The sequence below is a fragment of the Oncorhynchus gorbuscha genome, linkage group LG15 (assembly GCF_021184085.1).
Source record: "Oncorhynchus gorbuscha isolate QuinsamMale2020 ecotype Even-year linkage group LG15, OgorEven_v1.0, whole genome shotgun sequence".
Classification (NCBI taxonomy): Eukaryota; Metazoa; Chordata; class Actinopteri; order Salmoniformes; family Salmonidae; genus Oncorhynchus; species Oncorhynchus gorbuscha.
In genome coordinates, this window is record NC_060187.1 from 40,672,560 (window position 1) to 40,698,495 (window position 25,936).

The 25,936-nt window shown below is 44.3% G+C and overlaps 1 protein-coding gene across 2 annotated transcripts; it reads left to right on the forward strand.

The window, feature by feature from the left end:
• The first annotated feature begins 1,212 nt into the window (after positions 1 to 1,212).
• LOC123997125 (cortexin-1-like) lies at positions 1,213 to 25,866 on the forward strand. 2 transcript variants are annotated; one of them, XM_046301197.1, is made up of 2 exons: positions 1,213 to 1,329; positions 22,079 to 25,866. In XM_046301197.1, exon 2 carries the CDS (start codon positions 23,233 to 23,235, stop codon positions 23,500 to 23,502), a length of 270 nt encoding a protein of 89 aa, XP_046157153.1. In that variant the 5' UTR covers positions 1,213 to 1,329; positions 22,079 to 23,232; the 3' UTR covers positions 23,503 to 25,866. The 2 variants fall into 2 exon arrangements, with proteins under 2 accessions (XP_046157153.1, XP_046157154.1); XM_046301198.1 differs by lacking the exon at positions 1,213 to 1,329 and adding an exon at positions 8,480 to 8,534.
• The last annotated feature ends 70 nt before the right edge of the window (positions 25,867 to 25,936 follow it).

The window sequence follows — 25,936 nt, forward strand, 5'->3', positions numbered from 1 at the left end:
TGGCATCCATTGAAGTTAAACTGACTGTGTTTGTAATTCAGGGAACAAAGTTGATCATGGAAATTAAACCAAAAAAAAACCCGGATTTGGTCCCTTTGCCAGCCAAATGATGGAAGGTTGCAAGCAGGAGTAGTGCTGTAGTAAATCTAATCGTGGGCGTCCGGAATACAGGACCCGTCTGTAACGACTCTGTGGCTCTGCCCTCACCTCGCTCATCTGATCCATCAGAGGGGGCATTGGCTAAGTGCTTTGGCTTGCACTGCTGAAGCCTGGCAGTGACCAGAGGATGGCAGCAGGTGGCACAGTTGGGCCAGCTGCCACCTCCCATGGACCGAAGCCTGGGAGAAAGGTCCTGGGACTGGGGATGGAGGGAGGATGGATGGAGAAGCAGAGAGGGGAAAGGATGGATGGTCAGGCTGGAGGAAGCATGTTTGGAGGTGAAAGAGGAACAGGGATGGTGGTGAGGTGAGATCTGGCAGAGACACAGCAGAGACTGTAGATGAGTATTGACTTCACTGTAACTGATACTCTCGCTCATCTTATGTTCCAGTCAGAGCCCAACAAACATCGTAGAAACTCAACTCAGCACACTAGCAGGCTACTCATTCAGTATTATCAGATTTAGAGATTTATAAGGAACATTTGGGGATAAGGGCTAGACAAAAATAAAATGAATAGTCTGGAGGACTAGGGGTTAATATCAAAATGAGCTTTGGGCTGCCATGTGGCAGAGGGCAGATGAACAGAGTCAAAGGTGAGTAGACAGGTGGGAGGTGGGAGGTATGGTGTCCCATCAGTTTTATAGAGCAGTATGAAACATGCAGTGTTGAAATTACACAATGACTGATGGGGGAGCCCTAAAAATAGAGGGCTGGATTAACATTCATATTTCAGACCCTAAAATGGGTAAGGGTTAAGTGCCTGAATTTCACCACAGTATCTTGAAGCCTTATGAGGTGTCAAAGGAACGCAGATGATGGCATTTGTGTGCCCCATGGAATGAAAAACATGCATTGTCCTCACACTTGTATACATTAATAATGTACAAAAGGTATGACACAAATAATATTACAGTAGGCTACTATCATTTGTGTTACTGTGTTATGTGATGTATTTTTTCCTGATTGGATGACTGTCTCCAGAAAGGGAAGTGGGTGGGGTGCTTTAAGAGTCTCGCGCAAAAACAGCCCTCATATCATATAGTCGTCCCCAGGCAGCAAAGCGCAAGAGCACACATGCTTTTGGGACGAGCGAACGTCACAGCGCACGAAGTTGGACCAAACCGGACTCTTGTAAAGGATAAAGACTTGTCACCTTTCAAGAACTCAGGTTTGTTAACACTATTAGCCTACAGTTTTGAAAAACAGACGTGACATTGTTTTTGATAGGCTGTCATAGGTTTTGAGGCGCATGTGAAAGTAGTTATGTCAATCTGCGCTTTCGAAGTGACTTTGGAAATACTGTAGTAATGTGGAAAATATATGTAAGGCACAGGGGCTTTTAAATACATTGCATGTCAATAAGCAGGGGCGTCATTTCAGCTAAACCTGTGGTCTGGTGTTGTGTCAAATTGAAGCTCATTTATTGCATTTTTTCACAATTTAAAAACTCAAATGCAATTTGGAGAACTGCAAAAAACAAGCAAAATTGATTTCAGCCAATCACCTTGTTGCTGTTGCTTCGTTCGCCTCAGTCAAATAGGGGATTTACCATTCTACCAACATGTCATACAAGAATTAGCTGCTACGCACTAGCACAGCACCATGATTAAAACTCGAGTTTAGTTTTATGTCATTGTTAATTAAACCAAACGGCAGTTACCTAGCCAAAACCATCTTAATTTTGTTTTGGAGAATATTCCTGCAAAGCAGGAAATGCAAACTTGTAATGTAAATGAGTTTTAGAAAGGCTTGTAAAGTTTGTAATTTTAAACTTGATTTGCCCTAACGAAATTGTTTAATTATAATTCACATTTCCTGTTTCTGCATGATTATTTTCCTGCTGTAGCAAACTAATCCTACATCTGTATTACAGCCAACTTTACCTTTGCACTGTTTTGAGACGAGCCTAACCTCCTGCTCTCAGGAGTCCGCATGGTCCTAAAGTCAGTATCAATACGCTAAACTGCATTTGCCTTTTAAACGGGATTTGAATCATTTTAGAAGTCTATTTTAAATTGTTGGTGTTGAGCTAGGTTATGGCGACCGCCATACCTTGCCATACCCAATTGAGGCCCCTGTCAATAAGTGTCCCTGTATTGTAAAAGAATACAAAACATTTTACAGATAATGAAAAAAAAAAATTGATCAGTATTTTACAGTAGTGTAGACTTCGCAGCCATATAGTTAGCTGTTTAGCATAAAGTATGTTCTGCTGAGTTGCCTCAATGTCTTTCTCAATAGTATATAGTTGACTACAGAATATATAAATTCAACAAATGCCAAGACATAACCCAGCTAGTACATTTGGTTCCTTGGAAGTTGTGGGAATGTATGTTTTTGGTTTCACATTGGTTGTGGGAACAAAGCCATACTTTTCCTGAATGGTAAAAACTTCTGAGAACAGATTTGAAAATGTGTCCTTTTCTGGGAACATGTATTTTTAGGTTGCATGGAGGTTCTGAGAACGATTTACTCTGGTTCCTTGAAAGTTTTCCTGGGAGGTCTTATTAACGCTCTGAAAAGGGAATTTACTTATTGTTTCAATGAGCCTTTTAATAATCCTGCTATCTTATTTTTGGTTAACTTTTTTAAAACTCCAAGCACAGATAGGACACATGGAAATTAATTTCACATGGAAATTAATTTCCTTAGACATTAATCATGCAAACTCTTATTTTGTATTGTGACATGGCATCAGTGAGATTCAAACCTATTATCTTCTGTCCACTGTGCCACCAGGATGAAGCTAGCGTGACACACACAAATATTTATGGTCATATTTTTGACTTTATTTTGTTTTTTTTAAATGAAGCCACCCCTTGTTTAATTTTCTCAGTCTCCCAGGTATTTGCGTTGAGGGTAATGTATATGGTTACCACCACTAGGTGGAGCTGTGACAATGGGGAGCGTTAGTGGGATCGTGAGGTCTTGGATGTTTCTTCTATCTTGGGGAATGCCTGATAGTGAACACTGCTAACTTTTTTCCGACTCATCATTCAACCCTGTTAATTCAGGTATGTAATGTGCATAAGTACAATATGACTCACAAAATATTAAGATGACATGCTTAACTACATAGTCCATGAGTTTGATGTTTGAAGGTAATTGAAAGGAGTTTTAACCGAGTGAAAAAAAGTGCTTGTATTTTCCCCATTATAGGTAATGGAGGTACGCTAGGTTCGGTAATGGTTTACATGTAAGCAAAGGGAACAAGATGGCATCCAAACTGTTTGTACTTTTGCAAACAATCTTGCTATTTGATTTATTTTCTATGAACAAAGTCAAAGTTTGCTTCAGGTAATATGTACATATGCAATGTGAAGATAGAATGTGTTGAAAGTGTTTATTGTTAAGAAAATAGGATTTAACAGTTTGCTAACTTTATGTTACCTGAATTTAGATTTGCTAAGCACTAGCTAGCTCTAGGCTATTGGGTTTCAGCTATTGTTAGCTCACGTGTTGATGATTTAGAATGTAATGTTTCTAGCATTGTTTAGCACAGAATTCCAGTCATTTGTAGCTTTATGGGATTTGACACTGCTAGTACTGTGCTCTCTATATAATGTAATGTAGCCTTTTATGGTACAATTGGATTGTTTTACATGAAATAGCTGAATACTATACTGATTTATTAGCTTGAGGTTATCTGCACGATTCATTTGACTATTAGTGAAAGATAAATGTGAAGATGTATGGAGGTAGCTTTTTGAATTTGAGACATTTATTTTGATACCTAATATGGAATGTGAAAAGACTTAATACTACAATGCAGTTGTAATGTGTACTTGAGAAACCGAAAAGAAAGATACAAAAAAAAACGACATTTAAAAAATCTTGGAGAATGCCTGCTACTGAAAACTACTAACCTCTCATCTTTCCACCCTGTTGATTCAAGTCTCTGCTGACCACGTCTGTCCGAGAAGTGTAACAGATTTTCAGGCTCGTCTGGGATTGGCGCCACCTGTTGGAGGTATCTGATCCATAGAGTTATGAACCATGACGCTTGACCAGAGCGAGAGGGCTACAAGTGGGCGACTCATGAAAGGGGATCCTGACTGAGAGGAGTGCAGCACTATGTACCTTAAGTGTTTTGAAGCGTGCATCATGTCCAATGACAAAAAGGGTCTGGGCCATTAAGAAAAGGTTGCCTACACTGGCATCTCATTTAAGTTTTCCAGTTGAAAGTCTTGATGTGGTAGCAGAGCTAGACCCAGCTAAGCTAAACAAGTCTAATGAGGAAGGTTGTTTTGACAGTGTGTGAATTCATGTGTTGCAAGACCCTGCTTGAGCTACAGGATAGGGGTATGGCTGAGTTACGGTTTTATAAAGGATGCTATTTGATGAGGTTGTGAAGGTAGTCCAGGATGTGAAGGTAGTCCAGGATGTGAAGGTAGTCCAGGATGTGAAGGTAGTCCAGTGACCAGATATATCCGCTAATGTAGCTACTGCTGATACTGAAATACAAGAGTCTGAGTATCAGTGGATTTTGACCAGTTATAAGGAGCTAGGCAGAATACACTGAAGGAGTTGAGTAACACCTGCCACACCCACACCAGACAAACCACCTACTGTAAAGGAACTTAGCAGCTTGTCTAAAATCCTGAGCACAGACCATGCAGCACACCTCACAGCTGATGGCATGGTCGCCATCAGAGACCTACCATATCTGCAGCACAAGATGTGTGTGTGTGTGGGGGGGGGGGGGGTGTCATAGGTGACAACACTTCTGACATTAGTTACAACAGCATATGTAAACAAATAAGAGGGGTGAACATTAAAACACAGTAAAGCTGAAATCATCACAGGCGTCTTCTGCATCATCAAACCAGAACTTTAAAGACATGCTAATAAATAAGAATGAAAGGATTGTTGCTGAGCTGAAACATTTGTTTCGGACTCACTTAGGAGAAAAGAGCAGCACGTCGAGGTAAGGATGGACCGCCTGGGCAACGGTGATCCAGATCTGTCAATACAGGTGCCGTTTCTGGTTAGTCTCATGACACTAGAGCAGCCGTTCCCAAACTAGGTGAAGCCGCCTGATATGACAATGGGGTCGTGGCAGAATTAAGACCCCTCCTCTCTTATTACCCTATCAGATAAAGCATTACTGAGGCATGTAATCAAAATAACAAGCAATGAAAGTGAGAGACCGGGTAGGTTGGGCCAAACCTTCCGTCACAAGACGACCCACCCATAGTGCCCAGCTTGAAGTGGGTGAAGTCAAAGTTCTCCAGTGGAATGGACTAAAGCACCCTTGGGATACTGATCGACACGTTAGCCAGTCCGCCTGTCTTAGCCTGCCTCAACTTTGACTTGCCTTCATGCACCACGCTGATGCCTCTGACAAGGGGCTTGCTGCTACCAAGAAACTGATGCATGAATGGGGAAAACTACGCATTGACAATGGTCTCCTGTACCGGAGAACCAGTCAAAGTCATGAGCTAGTCTTACCAGGCCTGTACAAGCAAATGGTCTTGAAACAACGTGTTAATGATGACATGGTTCATGTTGGAAGACATTGGCGCTGTATCAGGCAAAAGAAGCCAGTCACACATGTACAAGCACCAACTGGCAATATCAACCACAAGTTCACCACTAGAGCTAGTCTCTATCGACTACATGCATCTGGAGGCCAGCAAAGGTGGCTTTGATTACATCCAGGTAGTCCTCAATCATGTCACAAGATTCGCACAAGCGTATCCGACCAAGAACAAATCCGGAAGAACAGTAGCTGAAATGATATTCAATGACTTGATCCCAAGGTTCGGATACCACTCCCAGTTACACCACGATCAAAGTTAAGAGTTTGAAAACAAGTTCTTCAAAACACTGCAGCAAATGACTGGAGTGGTTCACCCAAGGACATCTCCCTATCACCCTCAGGGCAACTCGGCTGAAATATTCGATAGGACCCTACTTCAAATGCTGAGAACGCACACCGCCTACAGTCCTTGTACGAAACCTAAGTGAGAGAGGTGGACCTGGAAAGTTGAGGTCATACTGTGAAAAGACAATATATGTAGTTAAAGAGCAATTGAGTTACAATCCAGTGTACAAACTCTGTCCAAAGATGGGTGGGAACAAGACCTGTATCTTCCACGCAATCTCCTGCACCTAGTCAACGACTTACCTGCAGACTTACCGCCCGCAGCCTGCACAGACAAACCCACCTAAAGAGAAAAGGAAGAGCTGACCCAAAACAACGATACAAGACTCGGATGACGAAAGCACAGGAGCACATGCCTGGCTGATAATACCTGTAAGAAAATAGCAAAGAACAGACAATCTATGATACTCCGAGGAACCCAGCACGTGTAGGACCCACACGACGCTGTACCTACCAGAGTTATTGCACCCGAAAGAGAAATCCAAAGACCAGAAGAGTCGGAAGGAGGAGAACAAGAAGAGGAATACTTACCCACTGAACCAGCACGGTCAGACACGGAGATGGATATGGACGAAAAATACCTGTACGAAGAACACCTGTGCAAGAGGAAAGACTCCTAGTAAACCCCCCACTAGTTGACGCAGGTTGGACAGGCTAGGAGGCCCACACGTGAGAGAAGGCCTGCACAGATGCTTCTTAGCACACGCTAGGTCAGCCATCTTTCCAGCCACACACCGCAATCAAACACTAGAGGTTTTTGGGGTGCCACCTATGACAGTCTGGGGAATTCCAACGTATGACATTCCACAGCCATACCAAACACTACCCTACCCCACACTAGTGCCTTACCGTATTAATAGGAAAGAATTTGAAGTGAAGCACTTATACATACCAATGACATGTAAATAAGGGTTAAATGTCAGGAGCAATTTTCTTTTTGTCAGGGAGTGTGTTACGCACACAGTTTTGACGTTTTATTTATTTATTTTATGGCACCATCCCTTTAATTTTCTAGGTCTCCCAGGTATTTGCGTTGAAGGTAATGTATATGGTTACCACCACCAGTGGGAGCTGTGATGTCAATGGGGAGTGTTAGTGGGATCGTGAGGTCTTGAATGTTTCTTCAGTCTTGTAAAATGCCTGATACTGAACACTAACTTTCTCTCTTATCATTCAGGAATGTAAAGGAGTAAAAGTACAATATGAGTCCTGAAATATTGAGATATCATGGTTAACTACATAGTCCAAGATTTTGGGGATGTTTGAAGGGAGTTTTAATTGGGTTAACTGGTTTGTATTTTCCTCGTTAAGCAATGGTTGCTAATGGTTTACATGCAAGCAAAGGCAACAAGGTGGTGTCTGAAACGTTTGACTTTTTCAACAATGTTTTTAGCTCCTATTTGTTTTCTTTTCTATGAACAAAGGCTCTGTTTACTTCAGGTAATATTTGTACATATGCAATGTGTCGATAGAATGTGTTTGTATTAGCATTCAAAATAGCATTTAACAGTTCGCTAACTTTATTCTAACCAAATGTAGCTTTGCTAAGCACTAGCTAGCTCTACGCTATTGGGTTTCAGCAATTGTGAGCTTGAATATTGATAGTTTAGAATGTAATGTTTCTAACATTGTTTAGCACAGGGCTCCAGTGATTTGTAGCGTTATGGGAATTGACACTGCTAGTACAGTGAGCTCTATATAATGTGATGTAGCCTTTTCTGGTACAACTTCATGGTTTGACATTCTAAATAGCTTTTGTTGGTATATGCTGAATGCTACACTGATTGAATAGCCTCAGGTTATATTCACTATTCATTTGACTATTAGTGAAAGGTCAAATGTGAATTTGTAGATGTATGGAGATGGCTTTTTGAATTTGATACCCAATATGGAATGTGAAAATACTTTAACAGTGCAGTTGTAATGTGTACGTGATGATTGATTTAGACAAAAAAATGACCAAAAGAGAACTGATACTGAACACTAACTTTTCTCAGTCTCATCATTCCACCCTGTTAATTCATAATAATAATAATAATATATGACATTTAGCAGACGCTTTTATCCAAAGCGACTTACAGTCATGTCCCGGGAATCGAACACACTACCCTGGCGTTACAAGCGCCATGCTCTACCAACTGAGCTACAGAGGACCAATTCAGGTCTATTAACTGCTGACCACGTCTCAGTCCGAGGGCAGTTAATAAGCTTTACACATACAAAGCTGTTAATTTTAGTCTATTCAAACAGACCCCATTTTCAAAGGAAACATGCACTCATTAAGATCAAGAGTGTTCAATTAGTGGGCGCGGCCTGGTCAACGGCATCAATGTAACAGTATAACTTTAGTACGTCCCATCGCCGGGCTCGAACCAGGGACCCTCTGCACACAGACAACAGTCACCCGCGAAGCATTGTTACCCATCGCTCCACAAAAGCCGCAGTCCTTGCAGAGCAAGGGGAACCACTACTTCCAAGGTCTCAAAGTGAGTGACGTCACCAATTTAAACGCTATTAGCGCGCACCACTGCTAACTCGCTAGCCATTTCACTTCGGTTACATGTAAACAAGCATGACATGCTAACTGTTACATGCCTTGGACTGAGACGTGATCAGCGGTTAATAGACCTGAATTAACAGGTTGTTGTATGCAAAATAACCATAGAACGACCACATTCTCACCCATCTCTAAGAAACATATGGTTCTCAGAACGATATGTGCTAGCTGGGAATTAGCTAATTATAGTACATTTGCCAAAGTGCAGCAATAAAATGTTTATGTGAATGCTCTGACAAGCAGAATATTGGGAATACTGTTTTGGCACAATATTATTCAGCAAAAAAATGTTACTGTCAGTTATGATTTATGATACTAATGTGCAATTGTTTACATTGCTTTTAAGATTATTTAGTTTTTTGTAATTATGTGAAAAGGCATTTGTATGCTTTCTTGGACCATAACAAAACGATATATCATTGTTTTATGTCAAGTTGATCAAACATGATTTAATATCACTCATGTCATGGAGCCTGATGAGATAATAGTAGTTAGAGGGATCTATTTTGGATTTTAAACACAGGGTATAATCCCATCAGAAGCTACAGTGAACACACTTCATCTGAATTACAATGTCCAGCCATGCTACTCTCAGAGAGGCCATATTTCTGCTATACATCATCTAACAAGAATATAATGAAACTTGACTGATCGGGAACAGTGAGTGCACTCACAGAAAATACAGTTTTCAAACAAATTAAGGTGAACCATGGAATAACCTGCAGCCTCCTATATGAGGTGGACCAAATACCAATGTGCCATGAAATTGTATGACAGTGAGTGTGTTCGTGTAACAGTTCCTATGTATGATGTGCATACGGTCTATTTTGGTTTGAAAGAAGACTGGTATCTAAGCAATGTCATCGAATGAGCAAGGAAAATCCTGTGTAATATTTACTGAAGGAAGAATACTGGAAGTGTAACAGGTGTCCGTGTGATGCTAACAGCTTAGCTTCCTCCAGTGATCCTCTGCTTTGCAACACATGTGACTGCCTTCCTTGACAACGTGTAAACCGATTTTGAGACATACAAATGGTGTGAGTGCACTCAATTGCTTTCAGTTCAGTTCCAACCGCGATGTCCCAGTCAAATGTCCCTCTATAGAGGACGATGATCATTGTAAAAGCGGTAGATGACAAAGTTGTTTGTAGAAGATGGCAGTTCGCACTGGTGCCTTGCCGGTGGTACAAAACCGGTCAAGATTCTCTGTTCACAAACGTCATAGGTAAAATATGCCCCATTTCCCTTCTGGTTCTTATCTTTAGTAGTACATTAATTGTAGACCGTATCCAACGTAATCGTACGCCGTTTCGTGGTGGTTGCCATCTGCTTTAGAGACGATAATGCCTGTGCAGTAGTGCTCTGGACCAGTGCGAGTTAATATCTTTGGCTGTGATGGAAAATAAATTGCCTTCAAGACAATTACTTGAATAATTCTATGGATATTTGTTTTGGCACGAGGGTGAAAATGAAATAGCCTAAAAAGACAGTCTCGACTTCAGCTAAACTGCAATACTGAAAGTGTCCTGAGCACAGTGGAAAGTGTGCTTCTTGACTGGAACCCTGGGGCCTTGCTCCCAACCCATACAATTAGTGTAAAGAAGTCAAACAAGCGAGGGCTACATTAGCAGGATTAAAAAATAATAATAATAAAAATTTAATTAGCATATTTGTTTTTGATATTTCTATTCTAACCCCCAATGGTGCATTAAAAATAACCCACCTCTTTAACTTAGGTGTGTGTGATTGGTTAAACACAGTCAACGGCAAATTTTAAAACTGACAATCAGACTAAAATCGGACCCCCTCCCGGGAAAACCGGCCGCCCATCATATTTAAATACTTTTTTATTTTTAACATGTTTTGTCTTATCAGGTGAATGATAATGGCAAGGAGACATAATCAACATTTTAAAATGAATAGATTTGGTCAATAGTTTTTCATTATTTTCTAAACTCTAAAATACATTTCTAGGCTAAGTCTAAACACATTTTCGCTAAGAGTACTTGTTTAGTAGGTTAAATTAAAAATACACTCATAATATGACCTGGCCTCTACAATTACCCGACCTCAACCCAATTGAGGTGGTTTGGGATGAGTTGGACCGCAGCGTGAAGGAAAAGCATTCCAGGCAAAGCTGGTTGAGAGAATGCCAAGAGTGTGCAAAGCCATCATCAAGGCAAAGGATGGCTACTTTAAAGAATCTAACATCTATATTTAGATTTGTTGAACTTTTTGGGGGGTTGCTACATGATCCCTTATGTTATTTCATAGTTTTGATGTCTTCTCTATTCTACAATGTAGAAAATAGTTTTAAAAAAGAAAGAAAAACCCTTGAATGAGTAGGTGTGTCCAAACTTTTGACTGCTAGTGTGTGTGTGTGTGTGTGTGTGTGTGTGTGTGTGTGTGTGTGTGTGTGTGTGTGTGTGTGTGTGTGTGTGTGTGTATTTCCGTGGACCCCCTGCAGTATGCGGACCACCGGTGTGAATACTCCTGGACTACGTCTTTCATTTGATCCTCATTATGTCCTGCTCTTTGCCTGTTTCATAACGGATGTTAATCGGAAACACCAGGAGCAGCTGCTTATCTTTTATATTGTCCTCCATCTATATGTGTGCTATTGGATCAAATCAAACTTTTTGTCACATGTGCCGACTACAACAAGTGTGGACCTTACCGTGAAATGCTTACTTACAGGCCCTTAACCAACAGTGCAGTTCAAGAAGAGTTAAGAAAATATTTACCAAATAGACTAAAGTAATTTTTTTTTAAATAAATAGTAGCACAATAACGAGGCTACATACAGGGGGTACCGGTACCGAGTCAGTGTGTGGGGGTACAGGTTAGTTGAAGTCATTTGTACCTTGTAGGTATGGGTAAAGTGACTAGGCATAGATGATAAACACTGAGTAGCAGCAGTGTACAGGGGGTGGGGAGGTCAATGTAAATAGTCCAGTGGCGATTTGATGAATTGTTCAGCAGTCTTATGGCTTGGAGGTAGAAGCTGTGAGGAGCCTTTTGGACCTAGACTAGGTGCTCCAGTTCCGCTTGCCGTACGGTAGCGGGGAACAGTCTATAACTTGGGTGACTGGAGTCTCTGACAATTTTATGGGCTTTCCTCTGACACCGCCTATTATATAGGTCCTGGATGGCAGGAAGCTTGGCCCCAGTGATGTACTGGGCCGTACGCACTTCCCTCTGTAGCGCATTACAGTCAGATGCCAAGCAGTTGCCATATCAGGTGGTGACGCAACCGGTCAGGATGCTCTCAATGGTGCAGCTGTAGAACCTTTTGAGGATCTGAGGACCCATGCCAAATCTTTTCAGTCTCCTGAGAGTGGAAAAGGTTTTGTTGTGCCCTCTTCACGACAGTCTTGTTATGTTTGGACCATGATAGTTCGTGGGTGATGTGGACACCAAAGAACTTCAAACTTTTGACCCGCTCCACTACAGCCCAGTCGATGTTACAGCAGGGCCAGCGGCCACACACACACACACACACACACACACACACACACACACACACACACACACACACACACACACACACACACACACACACACACACACACACACACACACACACACACACACACACACACACACACACACACACACAGGGAAGAGCAATGGGCTATCACCGCTGTGCATACAGAATGGACATCTATTGCCTCCTCGACACCTGGAGTCAGAGCTATTGGAGCTTGGGTCTCTCACAAACAGCACAGATTTCCTAAGGGCCTCCTCTGAATTGTGTTGCATTGTATTACCATCCTCCTCGGTTTGATTTCCTGCCGAAGATCTCTCTTCAAATATTCATCGTCCCTATATTCTGGAGCCATTTGATAATTGACACTGGGCCGGGTTTTATGACCTCTCTTCATCTGAGAGTGTGGAGCACTATTAAAGATAGCCCTTTAGCCTCCCACACCGAGCCAGACCTCCAGTATTAAACCTGTCTTTGTGTGGTGGCCAACTGCCTACTTGGACTAGAATCTGCTGACTGTTAAGGGTTCTTCTGTTAAGCTCTCCCTTTCTTCTCTAAATGCGTTAGGTCTGCTTTTCTTTGATAGATATGATTCTGAGGCTTGAGGATTTCCCCCTAGCCCAGCGATCAGTTTTACTCACTCTGACTTTACCAACGTCATGCATCCATGTCTTTGTGGGGACAAACTCTTTATTGCTAAATCCATTCTTCAGGGCTCAATTTATACCTTCGAATGTGAATGGGATCTGGACAGTCAGCATGTCCTGTATATGTGGAGCCCAGCTATCAGCTTGACTGGAGAATCTGTGTTTTTAGTTCTCAACTGCCCTTTCATTTAATCTAAAAGACAGACTTAACTTGTGGCCAGAGATGACAAAAGAGGGCGTGGACTATCCGGTCCCAATCTGTCAGCATGTCTTCACAGACTGAAATGTATTGTATCCTTAAAGTTTCTCTAACCTTTCTGACCTTTTGTACATTTTCAGTAAAGTTTTGACTTTGCTGACTCTTTGCCTTGGTGCTCTTCGGAGCGTGTGATGTAATGCGTTGATGTTCCGTGATCTGGCACGGGCCCCGACGGTCCGCTGTGGGGACAGTCAGAATACTCAGAACAGAGGAAAGTGCTGTCCTCTGACTTTGGGACTGCTGACATCTCCATATTCCTGCCACCCGCTCCCTCCCAGATCCCTCTGATTGATGTTCGTCTGCCTGGCTGACTATCGTGCGCGTTTCTCCATGGATACAGACAGACATGAATCACAGGGATTAGCATTCCGCTCTTCCTATCTCTCCCTGCATCCGTCCACCTCTTTCTCAGTGGGGTCTCAGTTCCTTACACGCGTCTGGCAGTTCGGCTGACAGTGGGGGGTCTGGGATGAGTGGCTGGGGGCCCCGCCAGAGCGAGCCCTGTCGGACGCTGCCTCACTCACTGCCACTTCGGATGGCCCTCGTCTCGCTGAATATTTCATGGTGTGATTTGGGATGTAAATTAAAGATGTGTTTTCAGGTGGGTTTGACCAGACTGAGTGATATTCTCTGTGACTGGTGGGGGGAGTGGTTGTTCTAAGGCTGCCCTTCACCTTGGCAGTCTCGTAGGGACACAGGGTTGCATTGATGGTCTTTTCTTGGTGGTGTTGTTCTTCGAGACAGTCTTGTTCTGCTTTTTCACAGGGAAATGTAGATCAATATAAACTGAGAATGAAGTGAGGGAAAGGACCCCACGAAAGTGTCTGTGTGTGTGTACTGTAGGGTATGTGTTTGTACTAATGAGAGATTTCTAAATGGGTACTGCCTACATCCCACCCTCTGAGAGGAGGCTGTTTTCTCAGTCAGTATTGAGGGACACTGAAGACTGATATTACTCATCAGCAGCATGGGCTCTTTTCTAGAAGGCCACAGCCTGACGCACACACTGACGGCTCAGACAATCAGGGAAATTACACTCACATCCTGGAGTGGAAGCAGCCGTTCTAAACTAGAGGAGGAACCTCTCCCCAGCTAGGTTGAAGTGTGCTGCTTTCCTCTCTTACCAGGTGACCATTTGTCTAGCACAACACCAGCCCAGCAGGGCATATGTTCACGTTCTAATACATTTTGTCTCCATAACTGATTCAAACACTAATAGGAATTTGAACTGACTGATCACGTCAGTGCTTCAAATATTCTGCATGATGCGTCTGTGGGATAAGAGTGGGCTTTGTAAAAGGAAACGCTGAACCTTTGTGCTCCTGTCTAGAGCAGATTTGTCCTGCCTCTGCCTGTCATGCATCACAGTGATAAATGTGTTTTAAGGGAAGCCATGGACAATTCCTAATCTCCAAAGGACACAGTTTCATCAGGTCTGAATGGCCTATACTTCAAATTTACGAGTGGCGAATGGGAGAAAAGTACATTTTTATATATGTAAATTGACATGCCTGGAGAATGTATGAATATACAATTAATCTCGCTTTAGTTTTTAGTCGCTACAATGTTTTTTTGTTTGTTTATGCCCCGGCACCACCGCCTCAACATACACACTGCAAAAAAAGAGTTTGGTCCTCTTCTCATTAAAGTGGCAGGCTGACTAGAAGGTGATGGCAGGGCTTAACAGGCACTTCAAGATGGAACAGCTGTATGTTTATCTGCTTAACTTGATCTCAATTACATCAGTGTTTTGAATGGCGGCCTGCATCATTAAGTACAGCGTCCGTGAGAGACCAGGGCCATAGCCTGAGAGGAATCCTAAGTGTAAATGGAAATGCCACTTTGCCATTTTTTTGTCTTGTTGTCTCTTAAAGTCCCCTTGAACAGAGGTGGGTGAGGGTGTAGTGTTTTTTTATATAGACTGGTGGTTGCGGTTGAAATTTGGTTGGTTTTTGTTGTTGGGAGCCCAAGGTGACCTGGTGCTATACTGCTTTTCTGTCAGAGTTGGAGTCCCCTTCATGCTGTGATGAATGGAAAAGGACAAACACTAGTATATCTAGACATGGCTCAAATCAAAGAAGCACGTTAATAAGTGCCATGATGGATAGCATCAATAGGATCTCCCATGGACCATACAGTCTGGCCTCTTCTGTATAGTATTAGCGTATGTGTTTTCATGCAAACAACCTGAGGTTTGTTGACTGACTCCTCTACCCTTTTCTCAATTCCACTTTTATCTTTATAAAACACTGAAATGGAAAGTGTTTATTTAATTCCCTGTAGTCCTGTGAGACTGGAGGACGTTAGGATGTTTACAGGAGGGGGCTCCATCTCTCTCTATCTCTCTGCCACTCACTCGCTCTCTGTACCCTGTCTCTTTATCTTTCCCTCTGTTTCTCTCTTTATTTTTTCTCTTTACTTTGCTCTCGCTTTCTGTACCCTCCCCCTCTCTCGTCAACTTTAATTACTATTACAGAAAGGACTCAGACTAGCCATAAATAATGACAAATCAAGCCTTTTATTGTTTCCCTCTTCCTGCTGAGCCAAGTGAAGAATGTATTTAGGGGTTGCAGTTAGACGGCTTGATAATACAGTAATGGTGTTGGACTTAATGAAAAGATATTGCCCTGTCACGTTACTGCAGGGTGTGTGTGTGTGTGTGTGTGTGTGTGTGTGTGTGTGTGTGTGTGTGTGTGTGTGTGTGTGTGTGTGTGTGTGTGTGTGTGTGTGTGTGTGTGTGTGTGTGTGTGTGTGTGTGTGTGTGTGTGTGTGTGTGTGTGTGTGTGTGTGCACACTTAGAGAGCATGGAAAGGGCAGAGCGGGGGGCTGGTAAGGTAAATGAATGTCATTTATCTATTTCTTCATTTACTCTGATGAGCTCTGTCACCATCGGTGTGACCAATGGTTGTGTGCAGGGCCACCCGGGGGGGTGGTGGTGGTGGTGGTGGTGGTGTGTGTGTTCTATGAAGAGTGATGAGGCCCGTGTCCCCTCTGCACCTCTCAGAGGACTCGTTCCAGCAGCAGGGCTGAGAAGAAGTGTCCTCATGGAGTAATGGAGCGGGCGGGTGAGCCTGATGGAGGGTGATGGTTGGAGGGATGGCTAACGAGGAAGAAAATAAGCGGAGCAATCTCCCTGCTTCCTTCCGACTTCCTTCCCACTGCCTGACTGACACTGCACTCACTGAGTGACTGTACACACTCAGCCCACTGGACACAGACGTCAGTTCAACGTCTATTTTTGATTTACATTTGGTTGAGTTGTCAACTAACAGCAATTAAACGTTTAATCAACAAAAATTCACCATGCCATTGGATTTAGGTTAAACGTTGGTTGAAAGGGGCCTCTCGAGTGGCGCAGCGGTCTAAAGCACTGTGCTTGAGGTGTCACTACAGCCCCAGGTTTGATCCCAGGCTGTGTCACAGCCAGCCGTGACCGGGGGGACCACAAGAGGCAGCGCACAATTAGCCCGTTGTCCGGGTTAGGGGAGGGTTTGGTCGGCTGGGATTTCCATGTCCATTTCTCCATGTCCCAGCGACTCCTTGTGGTGGGCCGGGTGCCTGCAAGCTGACTTCTGTCGCCAGCTGGACGGTGTTTCCTCACACATTGGTGCGGCTGGCTTCCGGGTTAAACAAGCAGTGTGACTTGGCAGGGTCGTGTTTCGCAGGACGCATGGCTCTCGACCTTCGCCTCTCCTGAGTCCATACAGGAGTTGCAGCGATGGAACAAGACTGTAACTACCAGGTGGGGAGAAAAAGGGGGTAAAAAGTACACAATAATTAATTTTTCAAATCAAATCAGTTTTCCACTGATCCCAACATGTCTGCATGGCACTTAAGGGTACAGAAAGCACCTCCTCCAAACAGCTAGGCTGCCCACAACAGCTGAAACAGAGCAGTACCTAGCCAATTGCTTTGTCCTAGTTTTTCTTTTCAGGCTCAGAATCTAGAGGCCACGCACTGCAAGCCTGTGTATGTGGCCGAGACTGCCAAATATCAGAGCCACCAGCTTGCACCTACACCCGAGACTGTCCAAGCGCCACGAGGAGCTGGTATTTAAGCAGCTTCTAGGCAAAGGCCTGCACCATGTAGCCGTTCAATGAGCAGCCCACTTCCAGAAGGAGCTCCTCCCCCTGGCCTTCCCCCCACAACAACAAAATCTGGTGTATTTGGCCCACAAGACAACACATCATCAAACCAGCGTCCACTTACACAATAATGTTTATGCATGTTTACATTTACATTTAAATAATTTAGCAGACGCTCTTATCCAGAGCGACTTACAAATTGGTGCATTCACCTTATGACATCCAGTGGAACAGCCACTTTACAATAGTACATCTAAATATTTTAAGGGGGGTGAGAAGGATTACTTTATCCTATCCTAAGTATTCCTTAAAGAGGTGGGGTTTCAGGTGTCTCCGGAAGGTGGTGATTGACTCCGCTGTCCTGGCGTCGTGAGGGAGTTTGTTCCACCATTGGGGAGCCAGAGCAGCGAACAGTTTTGACTGGGCTGAGCGGGAACTGTACTTCCTCAGTGGTAGGGAGGCGAGCAGGCCAGAGGTGGATGAACGCAGTGCCCTTATTTGGGTGTAGGGCCTGATCAGAGCCTGGAGGTACTGAGGTGCCGTTCCCCTCACAGCTCCGTAGGCAAGCACCATGGTCTTGTAGCGGATGCGAGCTTCAACTGGAAGTCAGTGGAGAGAGCGGAGGAGCGGGGTGACATGTGTGCTGTTGATGAGACTACTTGTTTCACCTCGCTGGCTATCAGGTTGACAAGGCGGTCATGTCTAGCAATGTACAAATCCTTTTATGAACAGCAGCCATTCACTGCTGTCCATTCATGGGCAATGGACTCCATTACATTTGACTTATGTAGAATACAAAATGGGGCATGGTTCGCAGGGTGCCAGAGTGCTAGATATTGTGTTGGTAACTTGCAGCCTCTACTTAACAGTAAAAGTGAGAATGTCCTCACCAACGGCAGCATTCTGGCACATGGAATGGGAGACTGGGTGGTCAGCACAGTCTAGAGCAGCAGTTTCCCCTGCAGCCTCAGGCCAGTCCAGTGTTGCAGTAGCTACATCCATCTGATACCAAGGAGTGTTGTCCTGGATGAGATGTTCCACCATGGGTGACAGAAGGCTACACACACTTTGACTGACAGCCACAGAACAATTATTTCCCTTAACGCCTCAGTGAAAGAGAGAGTGGATAGAGCTTTGTGATATCCTCTTTCTAGCACACGATCAAGGTCCGTTCTAACGAGTTTGGGATTTTACAAAGCTACTAGATATCAGAACCTTACATTTGGATAGTGCTAGGTCTCTCTGTACACTTGCCAAATGTAAAATGTAACCTTGCAAACGTTCAATTCCAAGTCAAATCAATAGTTTGGGGGTTAGGGAATGACCTTTTTAAAGAACAGTGCAACTCCAGTTAAAGTTTCCTATGATTGGATGATTGAATCCATAGCCACTGTTTGTGTGGAGGTGAGTCTGCTCACTGGAACATGTGACAGGTGATTAGTTAAATGTTTGTCTCAGGGTGATTTCGAGCCTATTGAACAGCAGCCAGTTTCATAAGTACTCTGTCTCTGTCACACACAGAGACCCACAGGCACAAAGCAAGGAGCCACAGGTACTGCAGGGAGATGTACTTCCTGTCCCGTTGTCATTCCCCAAGGGGGACATTCTCAGCCAGCAGTCAGTCTGTTATGCCTTTTTTACTTACTTAACTACATTCTTTTTCTACTTCTCTACTTCCTTTTTTTCTATTCTGGACTTGTCAGAGGAAATCATTGAGATGCCTCAATTGTGTGTATGTGTGTGTTTGGCTTATGTGCACGTGTGATGAACCCCCATGCAGAGGGACATGTGTGGCTCTGAAGAAGCAGATGGACAGTCTCACAGCTAGTCAGGCTGATCTGCATGCCTGTACTGTGTTGTGATGTAATAGTTGTGTGTGTCCTGTGGTGCGCTGCCATCTGTCTCTGGTCTCTGTGCCATGCTGGGCAGGCACTGGTTAGTGGAGAGGGAACCACTACTGCTGGGCAGCACTAACTCCCACAGTCAGAGGGAGACGTCACCTTGCAAGGTTTCCAGCTTAAACACGCACACAGACACGGGTCCCGCCGTTTCCGAGACCCGGTACTTTTTGTTATTTTAATGAACAAAAATAAATAAAATTGGTGTCCACATTTTACATTTTCTACAACCAACAACACGAGGAATCAACAGCAAAAACCCCATTATGGAATAGTTGACTTATTCAATTGTTCAGCCTGTCGCAGTCTATGCTACAAAATTATATTCCTCTCGAGGCACATTCAAATTGCGAGTGGTGCACAGGGGGAGAGAGATGCGAGCCCAGTCATTGTAGCCTAATATTCTTAATGCAGTCGCGGGAAAACACACCAGTGCATTCTAGCAACCAAACCGTTATGAAACTTTTATTCAAACAAATAAGTCTCACACAGCAAATTAGCGATTCATTTTTTTGTTGACCAAATTCCACACTCATTAACCCACATCCAAATGCCTCACTTTGGTCTTATTTTTCGTGCACAGATTTTGGGCAGAGTAAGCCCTCTTGCTTAGCCTCTTCCTCTCTGATTATATTCACAGTACATGATCCCTGGTTGGCTGAGTGCCAGTGGATCGTTTTCTTGTGGGCATTCAAGTCATCAGTGTTACTATAACAAGTAACAAGATAACTCTATAAACATTAGGCTAAGTGATCTAGCTAATGAGGAGCCCAATAGGGTAAATGCAGATGGGCAACCCTCAGCCTATTTATTTATAGCCACTATGCTGAATCAGCCTGATAATATTGACCAATATGTTATATTGGGCTCATTTCTCACCCCTAAACTAGGGACCCCCCCCCCCCCCCCCCCACCTCCCAAATGAACCACTACACATACGCACGCAATCAAATTTTGCCCCTTCTCAATTTATATTAAAGTACCCTCACTCCTGTTCTCAATTTTAGTGCTTTAATGAAAGACCATCATGCTCAGTGTGTAACATGCATGTAGCCAGTACTTACAGCTGGGGAGGCAGCCATCCAGAGTCAGTAGGGAGCTGTATGTCAGGAGTGGAGACCACTGGGGAGGCAGCCATCCAGAGTCAGTAGGGAGCTGTGTGTCAGGAGTGGAGACCACTGGGGAGGCAGCCATCCAGAGTCTGTAGGGAGCTGTGTGTCAGGAGTGGAGACCACTGGGGAGGCAGCCATCCAGAGTCGTTAGGGAGCTGTGGGTCAGGAGTGGAGACCACTGGGGAGGCAGCCATCCAGAGTCAGTAGGGAGCTGTGTGTCAGGAGTGGAGACCACTGGGGAGGCAGCCATCCAGAGTCGGTAGGGAGCTGTGTGTCAGGAGTGGAGACCACTGGGGAGGTAGCCATCCAGAGTCTGTCAAGAGTGGAGACCACTGGGGAGGCAGCCATCCAGAGTCGGTAGGGAGCTGTGTGTCGAGTGGAGACCACTGGGGAGGCAGCCATCCAGAGTCTGTAGGGAGCTGTGTGTCAGGAGTGGAGACCACTGGGGAGGCAGCCATCCAGAGTCTGTAGGGAGCTGTGTGTCAGGAGTGGAGACCACTGGGGAGGCAGCCATCCAGAGTCGTTAGGGAGCTGTGGGTCAGGAGTGGAGACCACTGGGGAGGCAGCCATCCAGAGTCAGTAGGGAGCTGTGTGTCAGGAGTGGAGACCACTGGGGAGGCAGCCATCCAGAGTCGGTAGGGAGCTGTGTGTCAGGAGTGGAGACCACTGGGGAGGTAGCCATCCAGAGTCTGTCAGGAGTGGAGACCACTGGGGAGGCAGCCATCCAGAGTCGGTAGGGAGCTGTGTGTCGAGTGGAGACCACTGGGGAGGCAGCCATCCAGAGTCGGTAGGGAGCTGTGTGTCAGGAGTGGAGACCACTGGGGAGGCAGCCATCCAGAGTCGGTAGGGAGCTGTGTGTCAGGAGTGGAGACCACTGGGGAGGCAGCCATCCAGAGTCGGTAGGGAGCTGTGTGTCAGGAGTGGAGACCACTGGGGAGGCAGCCATCCAGAGTCGGTAGGGAGCTGTGTGTCAGGAGTGGAGACCACTGGGGAGGCAGCCATCCAGAGTCGGTAGGGAGCTGTGTGTCAGGAGTGGAGACCACTGGGGAGGCAGCCATCCAGAGTCGGTAGGGAGCTGTGTGTCAGGAGTGGAGACCACTGGGGAGGCAGCCATCCAGAGTCGGTAGGGGGCTGTGTGTCAGGAGTGGAGACCACTGGGGAGCTGGTGATTGAATAACACTGATAGAATAGCACACCATCTCCGGCTCAGAGGTCGAGAGGAGAGAGAGGAAGTGAGAGAGCGAGTCTACAGTGTAGACTAGTATTAGCACAGGTGACAATGTACAATGATACACTTTTTTTCTAGATACAGTAGTGTGTCAGCGTTATGTGTGAAGCACCTTGTCAAGGACGGCTTGCTAGGGAAGAGGTAGAAGATGCCAAAAAACTGTACTCCAACCTGGCTCTGTCCAACCTCTCTGTGCGCCAAATTACCTCTCTTTCCACTGAATGGGGCCATTGTGCATGGGGTTTGTGGGAATGGTCTGGTAATGGCCTGGTGTACTGTACCCCTGATTTGAAACCTGATCCAGCTGTCCTGGAGATGTGATTTTATATAATTAATGAGAAACCATTTGATTCCATATTACTTTTTTTTCTCCATTGAGCAAAAAAACAACTGCTGAAACAGTGCGCTAATGTACGAATGTGACATTTGCGACATCAACGTTTACAAGAGTGTATTCATTATGGTTAATGCTCTTCTAATACCACTGTAATCAAGCAGTGTAACACTCGCTACAGCAGCTGGGAAATGTCAGAATGTAATTGCTACTTATTGACCCTAGTCTAACAATGGGAGTATTTAGTGGAGTTTGCAGGGTTTTAAAAGTTCTCTGTCGTGGATATGGTCTAACGAAGTTCTTGGTCAAGCATTGACCATATAATTTTAAGCCCCATAACAATCATAAATAATGGATACAACATTATGTTAGTCAGTTGTGATAATGGGAATGATGACTGTTATGTTTTCCATGTGCTTTCAGGTTGTGTGGGGGGAGGAAGTTGTGAAGTCACGCGGAGGAGAAGCAGTTACTGTTGGGTTACAGACCCGGAGTAATGCTTGGCTCGGCACACCAGAAGGAACCAAGCCTTCTTTCAGAGGTCCTCTTCTTCCACACAGTCATACCCTACCAGTGACTGTGCAAATCCATTCACAGACGGACACAGAACTTAACAAAATCTCTTGTACCCTATATTTGAAAAGGAGTTTTCAATCCTAAAAGTACACAATCTATCGGATGACTGCATGGTGAAAGTGTTACCTTGTTAGACACCCACAGGGCTATAGACAGAGGCTCTACTTATCAAACCCACTCACTGTTCCTACCCTGGAGAAAAAGGCTGATTTAGCATCTAACGCTAGCATCTAACGCTAGCATCTAACGCTAGCATCTAACGCTAGCATCTAACGCTAGCATCTAACGCTAGCATCTAACGCTAGCATCTAACGCTAGCATCTAACGCTAGCATCTAACGCTAGCCCGATGTGCTGCGTGTTGCTTTCACATTCAGCGCCATTGATCCACTGACCGCCCTGTAATTTGATTAGCATTCTAGCCTGCCTTATTATTTTAAAAACACACACACACAGGCAACCCTCCAAATGACACTGTTTTCACAAATATTATTGGCCCTGTTGACCATGAGGCACATGCTGCTGTCAGCTCATGCAATCACCATCCACTACAGACAACACCTGGCTATTAGCCCCCATTGAGAGTACTACTACACTTCTCTGTGTTGTACTGCTATGTTTATTCACTCTGGCAGGTGCTAGTGTCATGTCCTATTTGTCCGGGCGGCTGTCTGTGTGAATGGATACGACAGGGTTATGATGAACACGTGCTGTTGTCGTCTTCTACTGCCTACGGTTGAGTCACTGTGAGGGGAAGAGATCCTAGGTCTGATCATACTGTTTGTCTATCACCCTGTCAGAAGGGATCAAGACCAAATCTCTCTTGAAGTAGACACTTCATCTCAAAGAGACTAACATCTCAAAGGATAAACAAAGGCTGTCTAGAACACATCAGTCTGTCCAACCGTCTGTCTGGTTGTACCCCCAACTGTGGCCCACCTCTTGCCCGCTCCCCCCACCATCCAGTCTGTGTGTAAGTTCTGCCGACGGGCTGCTTGGAGGATGAGCGATGTCCCCACCCTGGACTATGAGCTGCTGCTGTCCCCTGGGCCATCCCTCCCTGGGCCCCCCAGCAGCCCTGCTCTGGTGGGGGGCGACGCGGAGCAGAGGACGGCCTTTGCCTTCGTGGGGCTCCTCATGCTCTTCCTTGTCTTCCTGCTGGTGCGCTGCTTCCGCATCCTGCTGGACCCCTACAGCCGCATGCCATCCTCCTCCTGGACCGAACACAAGGAGGGCGTAGAGAGGGGGCAGTTTGACTACGCCCTGGTCTAGACCTGGGTCGTGTTCATTAGGCACCAAACGGAAGAAAGGGGACTGAAACAGGGAGGGACTACCCGAACTTGTCCAATAAGAAATGTTGTTTTCATTTTCCGTTGCACAACGTTTCGCTACGGTGTGCCCTAATGAAAACGACCCCGGTAGTGTCTAAAGGGGGCAGTTTGACTGGCCCTCCGGTAGAAACAGAGACCACAGTTGTCAAGACCGGATCCCTCAACACCCAGACCAAGACCTTTGACTACATGCTGCTGCAGAGACCGAGGAAAGATGAGCCGTTTTGACTATATGTTGCCATCAAGGCCCAAAACCAGACCACCGGATTGCTTGAGACCCAGACTGTTACCAAGACTAGACCATTTGAGACCTAGACTTGCAATTCGGAGCCAGAGGTAGAAATGGGTTGTATGTACTGCACTGTTGCCTTAATTTGCTGCATTCCCCTCATAACACTTCCTCCTCATCTTTTAGTCCCTGTAGATTGGCTAATATTATTATTTATTTTTTTTAACCTTTATTTTACTAGGCAAGTCAGTTAAGAACAAATTCTTATTTTCAATGACTGCCTAGGAACAGTGGATTAACTGCCTGTTCCTTCCGGTTACTAGTCCAATGCTTTAACTACTAGGCTACCCTGCCGCCCCATATATGCAGGGGAGTGCTGACAAAGCCATTACAAACACAATGGGATTTCAAACAAGATCCTTCCAGATGAAACGTATAGGCTATATCAGAGTAGCTTTCAATATTTACATCACACCTGTTTCTGTACCTCCCAGTTCATGATTTGTTACAGTATATTTGACAGTCGTGACCTTTTTTTAAATATTGATTGTCCTCTGACAAATGATCAATTGTATTTTTCCCTCATAGATTTACGACTGGGTTGAGATGCATTCCGCCCTTTTAAGAATCCAGACTGGTGATTTGTCTTCAAAGGAACATTAGTAGTGTGTTTTGTGTTGGTAGAACTGAAACAAAGCCATATCTATAATATATATGTACACATACATACATGTTGTTTGGTTGCCCTGTCAGCTTTAACCACCTTGCCAAGCTTAGTGAAAACATGCACTCTACAACTGCGACTTTTAGACCAGAAATGCTTTATTTTTGTATTCCAACTAAAGTTTGGATGTTTTCTCTGATTTGTAGCACTCTCAATCTTGTCTTTGGTCTGTGATTCTTGAGTTAGCCTAGCTACACAACGAAACATGATATGCTTCCATATACGAAGCACTGCAGCAATTTTTCAACTCGCCTCTACTTAGCGATATTTTCTTTGGTCTCGATTTGGAAGAAACACGTCTCTTATAAATGTCTGTGTTCAGTTGTAGGTGGTACTCCGAAAAACAGAATTCAGAAAAATATTACATCCACTTTTTCCACTGCATGAGGTTTCTCGCCATGTTAGCTGCCGCACATCTCGCATTTCCCAACATCTTTGCTGGAACTAGTCAATGCTCTTCACACAGTACGACCAAAACAAAGATCTACACACATGCAAGAGGCATTTCTCACTCAGAGCCATAGCTACAATATTTTTGAATTGGATTTTTATTTATTTTTAACTCATTCGGGGTCTCAACTTACTGTTGAGTTAGAATAGTAGAATACACAAGGTGCAATTTCTAAACTTGGTTGTGCTTCAGCAGTTTTACTCGTTATCTGTCCCTCAATTAGCCCAAGTCAGTTAACATGTTTTAAATTTCTAAATTAGTCTTGCTAGTTATTTTATCATGGCTGAATTAGCATGCCTAGGGACCCTGACCTCCAGGGGGAGCCATTTGATTTTGTTAGTCACTCTCACCCAGATATCATGTTAACGTGGCGAAATGTGTAGAATTGCAGGGAATTATCTTTAAAACTGCAAACATTTCTCCCCACCCCATGGCAAAATGTGTAGAATTGCAGGAAATTAGATGTAAAACTGTAAGAATAACAATCTTATTTGTTTACCTTTTTAAATCAAATATTTGTTCTGCTAACAGATCCCTCTACATAATAAATTATAGTTTTTAAACCCAGCGCTGAGTTAATGTGTAGCGGCTAATTGTATACTGTATGTGAATGAAGCTACAGCAACCAATGTGATAATGTCCGGGGTCATTTTTACTTGTTTTCGCTGTTCTCCAAATAGCATCTATAAAAATGCAGTAAATTAGCTTCAACGTTGTTAAACCCAGAGCAGACAGCTTTGCTTGCGTTTAAGATTTGTAAGTAGATATTTTTCACAACTGCTTTGTTTTTGCAACGCAGGGTTTAATTTTGTGAAATAAAAATGTGTTTTTCTTCAATTTCTGTTTCCAGTGTGGGAGTGTATTCCTCTTCCTGTAAAATCAATAAAGCATTTCACCACATTACTCCACTTTTAATCACTTTAACGAAGCACCAATGGGTAATTTACAGGGCAGGAAAATGAAACTCCAAG